This window comes from Hydra viridissima, unplaced genomic scaffold (genome assembly GCF_058129835.1).
Source record: "Hydra viridissima isolate aposymbiotic clone 2 unplaced genomic scaffold, HvirCarnegie_v1 scaffold_16, whole genome shotgun sequence".
NCBI classification, from domain to species: Eukaryota; Metazoa; Cnidaria; class Hydrozoa; order Anthoathecata; family Hydridae; genus Hydra; species Hydra viridissima.
In genome coordinates, this window is record NW_028324315.1 from 6,247,182 (window position 1) to 6,255,399 (window position 8,218).

At 27.8% G+C, this 8,218-nt stretch overlaps 2 protein-coding genes across 2 annotated transcripts in view; both read right to left on the reverse strand.

Moving 5' to 3' along the window:
* Positions 1-547: 547 nt before the first annotated feature.
* The window catches only part of LOC149877743 (uncharacterized), a 392,865-nt gene continuing 385,194 nt past the window's right edge, over positions 548-8,218 (reverse strand). The window contains exons 4-9 of the mRNA XM_090073507.1: positions 2,545-3,200; positions 1,770-1,933; positions 1,630-1,694; positions 1,219-1,316; positions 969-1,063; positions 548-880 (exon numbers count right to left, since the gene is read on the reverse strand). Coding sequence (XP_089929633.1) covers positions 851-880; positions 969-1,063; positions 1,219-1,316; positions 1,630-1,694; positions 1,770-1,844 — 363 coding nt within the window. The 5' untranslated portion in view covers positions 1,845-1,933; positions 2,545-3,200 and the 3' untranslated portion in view covers positions 548-850. The remainder of the gene's footprint in view (positions 881-968; positions 1,064-1,218; positions 1,317-1,629; positions 1,695-1,769; positions 1,934-2,544; positions 3,201-8,218) is intronic.
* On the reverse strand, positions 7,611-7,928 carry LOC149877744 (uncharacterized). The gene has a single exon (XM_090073600.1). The coding sequence runs from the start codon at positions 7,926-7,928 to the stop codon at positions 7,611-7,613; it is 318 nt and encodes a 105-aa protein (XP_089929726.1).

Consider the following 8,218-nt stretch of genomic DNA (forward strand, 5'->3'; position numbering starts at 1 on the left):
TTGGGTAATGTTCGAAGTTAAACAAAAACTATAAATAGTCTTTTTACAATACCATGAACACAAAAATATTTATCAAACTTATAACAAACAATATTTGGATGAAAATAACATCGCACTTCGATTTCTTTATAAATGGAAACAGAGGCTCGACACACTCTTTTAGTTATACCCCAGCAGGCAAAAAGATGTCTAAAATGCATCTAAGAACTGGTCTAAAAGATGTCTGAAATCACGTCGTGAATGAACGCTAAATAGACGTCTATCTTATAGACATCTTTTAGATGCATTTTATTCGATAAAAAAATTAATCAAGTAGACGTATATTGCACATCTTTTATGCATCTAAAAGATGCACTTTTATCAAATAAAATGCATCTAAAAGACATCTATAAGATAGACATCTATTTAGCGTTCATTCACGACGTGATTTCAGACATCTTTTAGACTAGTTTTCAGATGCATATTAGATGCAGTTTAGATATCTTTTGCCGACTGAGTTAAGATTAAAAAGTCTTTAAAAAATTACACAAGTAAAGAAACAATTAGGTGCAAGTTGTTGAAATTTATTTACCAAGATTATAAAACAAATGTTTACAATAAGAAAACTATAATTCTTTACTGAGTCCGCCAACTCGCTGTTCCTCGGCATCGGTATCTAAAATATAATATAATAGCATGTAAAAAAATGCACTAATGCTTTAAAAGACATGTAGAATGATTAAAAAAATCTGTTTACATGAAACATATATAAACTTTCACTCGACTTGTTGCCAAATTTCATAAAAACATCAAAGATATGAGATATAACACGTCTTTCTGGTACAAAGTAACCTTATTAAGCTGTTTTTTTCTATTTATTAACCTCTTCATTTTCAATTATCTGAAGAAGATATAATATATAATAATAATAATAGTTAATTTGAAAATATAATTTTATTGATTTTAACAATTATGTATCACCAATTTACCTGTAAAGTATTTTTTTTTCTGATTGCGAGCAGAAGCATTTTGCAAAAACATTTTTCTAGATCTTTTATTGATTCAACATTGTATTCACAGGAATCTGTCAAAACGAAAAAATTTTAAAATATTCAACATAATTTACTTTGGTATAGATAAAGAAAGGTGATTGAGACAAAAATACTAGTATGGCACAAAAATGAGCTAAAGAGTACATTTTTAATTCAAAGAGCAGTTATATACACATTAAAACTATACCTTGTAAAACACTCCAGATATTTACAAGGTTTTCAAGACTTATTTTTTCCCCATCACCTTTTTGATTTAATTTAGATTGTAGCTGATTGGAAAATGACCTGATAGATATTTTTACAATAAACTGATATATATATATTTGAATATGTAAATGAAATGACAAATTTGAATACATGAAATAAACTATTTGAATGAACTATAAATTGTAAAATTTTGTAACCATTAAATTTAAACATCGAACAAAATTACTTTTGCATGTAGATACTAGTTTAAATACCTACAGTAAATTACTCAGAAATTTTATTTTTTTCAAGTTAAAAGTAATTATTAGTCAAATGGTCAAAATTATTTGTTTTTTACTGCTATTTAATTAAATTTCTGATTAACTGAAATAAGATTGGAATTGTCATTTACCTTCTTATGATCATGAAAACATGCTCTCTTGGCTTTCTGCCACCAACTATTTTCAAACTATCAAGCTAAAATATACAACATATAGAGTTAATCCTGAACCTTCAAATAACCCAGATAAAAACAAGATAATTAGATCATACCAAGTTATTATATTCTGATTTGTCCTTTTGATTATTTTTAGATGCTACCAATTGGTCAACTGATTCTAGCAACATCACCCCAGTTGCATGAAACTTTACTTCAACAAGCTTCTTTAAAATAAGTTTTATTTCAGCCAGCTCTTTGAGAATAAGATGTTCCACCTCTATAAATAATTGTGTATTTGTGAATAAAGGTCAGTAGTTACCTCAAAGTAATTATTTAGCTCATGAAACCAAATAGCAAAAATATCCTATTAGTTGTTTATTAATTGATCCTAACAATGTTTGGGTACATACCCCCTAGTGACATATCCAGGCTGATTTTGACACTGGTATACCGGTTTGGGTACCCAAAATATTCTGCCATAACTCCAGATTAAATTAGTTAAAATAAATATAATTCATATATAAGTTCTATTTAGAGGATAATGTAGACTGTTCTGACAGCATTCAATGTATTTGGGCACTGATTCTCAAATTCAGAAATTAAGGACCTTTTTTTTCTGCAAATATTGTTTTTTGGGAAAATGATTTTTTTACAAATATCCATACAGCTGTGCGCTGACTGTTTTTTTTTTTTAAAAAAAAAAAGGTCCTCAAAATATAAGCTGAAATTCTTTTTACCTGTGTCCCTAAATAACCTCTAGATACATCACTGACCACCAACATTATACAAATGCAAAAGAAAGGAATGAATAAAATCAAATCCCCAAAAAACATCATTTGTTATTTTATTCACTCCCAGTAGTTGGCATAACATTTTTAAAAAACTTACTTTTTATATCAGTGGTAACTTCTTGCAAAGAATCAATCACAGCGGCAAAAGATGCAGACTGGAATCCAAATAAAAACAGTCTGGACTGTAAATAAACTACTTTGCAATATTATATTTACAAAAAAACTTAATACATGCAAATTATCAGTTAAAAAGGCTAAAATGAAAATAAAAATTCAGGTGCAAAAGAGAACCTTACTTTGACAGATAAAAAACTAAAAAGTCACATACTACTCTGCTTTATTACATACAATTATTGATAACTTCCTCTTACTTTTCTTAGAGTGTGGCTTAAGAGCAATTCTTGATCTTTCCTCCTGTAAAAAGTTTGGCTATCAAAGAGATTTGTTTAACTATTATACAATACTTAAACCTGGTCAAATGCTAAAACATCCAGACAAACTTTTCTTCAAAGTTGAGCTATGTTCATACTCATTAAGCTCATGGTTATCAGAGTATTCATAGTCAGAAAACAAATAAACATAGTTAGAATATTCCTCAAATTTCCTTTCATTCTCATACTATCTCCTCCTAAGATTCCAACATTAAGTATAATGTCTAAAGATACAAATGAGGATTCTAGTAATTTCTTGTATTCCTTTTGAATCTGCGACGTCACTGTTGGTATGAACTTTTCGTAAAGGGCATAATTGTATCTAGATAAAAATATTTTTATTTCAAGACAAAAAAAAAGGCAAATAAACCACATCAGTCAAACTTCTAAAAACTCCTTCCTCTCACTGTTGTTTTTAACTATTTTTCTCAATGGAAACGTTATGTGCACAACCAACCACTAAAGCAGTTTTTGGCGTTATTAAAAACACCATATATTTTTATAAAAACACACATTTATATTAAAATTACATTTTAATCTACAAGTAAAAATATCAACTTAAGAATAACATTCTTATCTTTCAGATCATGAAGTGATTTTAGTAAAATGTTATGCACTGAAACCATGAAAATATTACGTCGTTATATTAGCAAGTAATTTGTAATAGCATGTAATTTATTTATTTAAAACTCATTCAAAATTATTATCATTATGATTTATGTTCTTCATAGGTTAGTATAAACTTAGCTACGTATAAATTTTTATTCCTTTCTAAAAACCAATGATATATTATATATACTAGATGTCTAACTTGCGGGATTTTATTAGACGAAAAGTGAAGCCGCTTTTTTTGTTTACAATTGAATCCGCCATTTGCAATAAGGGCAAAAGCTATATCCGACGTGCGAAATAAAAGTTAAAAATCGATGGCTCCGCGCAAAATCGGACTATCTGCAATCTCCGCCAAAAACAAAATTGGCATATCTGCAATCTCCGCGTAAAACAAAATTGGACTATCTGCATTTTCCGCCAGCTTTATTTTTGAACTATCTGTATTCTCCGGGCGTTCAAGGTTTTATTGCATGAAATTATGCGCCTTGTCAAAATGTGATTTCACTACAAATGGCAGATCTCATGAAATAAGTTGTTAATAAGAAGACAGTAATTGCATTATTTTCCATCTATTCCTGAGATATAAACCTGTTTAAGTTTTAACACAAAGTTTCACTTGCCACATTTGATTTTGTTTAGAAGTAATTATTTTAAATAGTTATATGACATATGGTATGTTAATGCAAATGAAAAATTTACAATATTTTTAGAACATCATTTTAGCAGCTAAAATAAGAACAGTCTGCATCTACTTTAATCTCAAGTCTGAACTTAGTAAGCGTATACACATCATGAATTGATCAAAGTGTAGCTGATCGCAAAACCAATTTTATGTATTCAAATTTAATTTGAAATTAAAATGCTGCTGGATTAAGAAAACGTTTTACAGTTTTACGAGGCTTATTCGAAACATTGTTTGGTGTTTTTCAAGTTTGTCTATTTTCAACAGAAAAAAAAGAAAGTAGTGTTACTGTGTTATCTATATTATATAGGTATACTATATAGCATATAGCAGTCAGTCATATTTTGGTTAAATGTGAAAATAACAAGTTGGTTTGTTTAGCTTACAAAATTAATTAATTCAAGTGTATTATTGCTATCGTCAAATAAAATATGTTAGATCTTAAAAATATGTTAGGACTACAAAATTATAGATGTTTTTAGATAAGTTGTGTTTGTATGTTAAATTATAATTTCTAAAGTTAAAAATTACCTAAATGTGACTATAATTTAAATTCAAGTAATTAATATTGTCTATTACAAATGTGATAATTTATTATATTGGGTATACTGTAAAAGTAATAAAAGCCTGATATTCAGATCAATGTGCAAGTTAAGGATATGTTTATTTAAAACAGCAGTTTTTTGTTATTTTGTAATTATTCTTTTATAGAAAAAATACAGCTATTTTTGATTGTATTAGTTATTACTATCATAGTAAAAAAATTACAACCCTTTTTTATATATCATTACATCCCAAAGTCTTGGATATGTAAAAATTATCAAATATAATTGGACCAAAATTGTTTGATCATCACTGCAGTTGAGGTGACATCTGATTAAACCAATGTTTAATGGTTAAGAGCTCAAATCCAACTGAACCTAAGGTTCAGTTTGATTTTGATCCTAATTATTGATAAACCAAGTTTAAGAAAAGTTGGAAACCATAACGTTTAATACTCATGCATGAGTTTCTAACTAGTTTGTGTTCAGTTAAGTGGCATCTCCAAAAAAGAATGGTTTTAAGTAGACAACAAAGAAAACTCCACATAGTTTGATTGCTTAATGAACAAAAATAGGTTAATTACAATAATTTTGTTAGTTACGATCTAGGTTACAATATATATATATATATATATATATATATATATATATATATATATATATATATATATATATATATATATATATTATATATATATATATATATATATATATATATATATATATATATATATATATATGTATATATATACATATTTATAAATGCGTGTGTGTATATATATGTGAATATATAAATATATGTATGTATATATATATATAACATATATCTATACATACATATATTTATATATACACGTATAGTATATATATATATATATATATATATATATATATATATATATATATATATATATATATATATATATATACATACATATATTTATATATACACAAAATTATTGTGATATGTGTATATATATATATATATATATATATATATATATATATATATATATATATATATATATATATATATGTATATATATATATATATATATACACAGGGTGTCTGCCAATATTATAAGTTGGATTTCCCTAGCTTTTCCCTGATATTTACCTATTTCTTGTTTAGAAAAATGCTCTTCAACTGCAAAAATATAAACAATAATACAACCCACATTAAATATATCAAGAGAAGTTCATAAAACTATCTGCCAAATAAACTTTTAGATTACGTGAACTATATACAACTTATTTAAGTTATATAAGTTTGATAAAGACTCATCTTTCCTGATTTTTTTAAAATTTAACCTAATTTCTCTGATAATCCCCTGATTTTTTTGAAGATATCCGAATTCCCTGGCATTTCCCTGATTTCGCAGACATCCTGTATATATTTATATGCAGATCTTGTGTATAAAGACCACTTAGCAACATTGCAACATAACATAACAAGAATTTAATTTGATCTAAACTTATTAGTCACAACAACAAGGCTAAATAAAATTGACAAAGTATGTATGATGAATTTAGCAATTAGTATGTAGCATAACAATGTTTTGTTACATATGCTATATATATATAAACTTCAAATATTTAAAGAAACACCACCAAAATATTATGCACCCGAAAAACGCAGATAGTCCAAAAATGTATCTGGCAAAAATGCAGATAGTCCAATTTTGTTTTACGCGGAGATTGCAGATATGCCAAATTTGTTTTCCGCGGAGATTGCAGATAGTCCGATTTTGCGCGGAGCCATCGAAATGCATGTTTTTGCCCGAATTAGAGATGGCTGCCACGGCTTCACTTTTCGGATCAAAGTTAGACATCAAGTATATATAATATATCATTGCTAAAAACAAGTTTCCGCCGTGCACGTTTCTGTGATGGCGGTCATTTATAATAATCGTTCTGTAAAATCGACTGTCTTTAGTCAAAATTTCTTCTTTCTCTTCAACTGATCTATAGAAGACATTTTAAATGCATCTACACTGCCGCTCACGGAAGTTAGGACGATGGAGATTTTTTCAAAAAAGCAATATTAGTATGTAATTAGGTTATAGAATTTTTGATTTGTATTAATAAAGATTACATTTTTTATACATTTTAAATAAAAAATATATTATTAGTCAGTTTTATGTAATAAAAATTTACAAAAACCATTATAATAATTAAATTTTCTTTTCCTCAAAAAACCACCCTTTGATTTAATAACTGCTTTAACTAATCTCGGCATTCTTTCAATTAATTTTCTAATTGTTTCTTTCTGAATATTAATCCATTCCTGTTCTATAATGTTCCATAAATGAGATTTTGATGTTGGACATACAGTTCTAATTTTTCTATCCAGTTCATCCCATAGTAACTCAATGGGGTTGAGGTCTGGGCTTTGGGGAGGCCAGGTCATTACACGTAATACATTTTCAGCTTTTTTGATTCTAAATAATTTCTACATAACAATGCACTATGTTTAGGGTCATTATCATGCATCAGAATAAAATTATCTCCGATTAATCGAAGTCCCGAAGGGTTCGCACTTGTTTCCAGGATATCTCTATAATGTTCTTTTCTCATTATACCATCGATTTTACGCAAATTTCTTACTCCATCCAGAGAGAAACAACCACAAACTATAGAGCCTTCACCATGTTTTACTGTTAGAACCAGACATTGAGTTAGCATTTTTTCTTCGACAGATCTTCTGACGTAAACTCTTCGCTTATTTCCGAAAACTTCAAATTTTGACTCATCGGTCCAGAATACTTGTTTCCATTCATCCATCGTCCGATTTTTGTGGAACTGTGCCCAAATGGAATCTCTTCTGTCGATTACATTTTCGTAGATATGGTTTTCGGATAGCAACACGGCCACGCAAATTAGCTTTTTGCAAACTTCATTTGATTGTACTGACAGAAACTTTTTTTTCTAGATCACAGTTGAAAATAGCTGTTATTTGTGGAGCAGTTAACATTCGATTACGTTTACTGATAACTTTTATACGACAGTCATCAGTTTTTGTTGTTATGCGAGAAGGACCTGGACGATTTCTGTCTTCCAAACTTCCAGATTCTCGATATCGACGAAATGTATAGCTAACTGTTGATTTACTCAGATTTAATTTTTCAGCTATTTTTCTAACTATATAGTCTTCTTGAAGCAAATTGAGTATTGCTACCCTTTTTTCTACACTTATTGGCTTACCTTTAGGCATATTTTTTTCAATATTTTGAATTTACACTAAAAAAAAAAATTAATTATACCTTTGAACTTCTGCACTTAAAATTTTTAAAACACTAACACAAAATACACAAAATATCTGCATATAAAAACACAGTAAACAATAGAAATACTTGTTAAATGACAAGCTTAAAAGAAATGAATCGATAATGTAAAATACAGGTTCATACGTGAATTTAATATGTTTCTGGGTTCTTTGTTTATTAATTTAAAATTTTTTTACTTTTTTACTGACTTTTACATGCGTGTACAATTTATGTTATT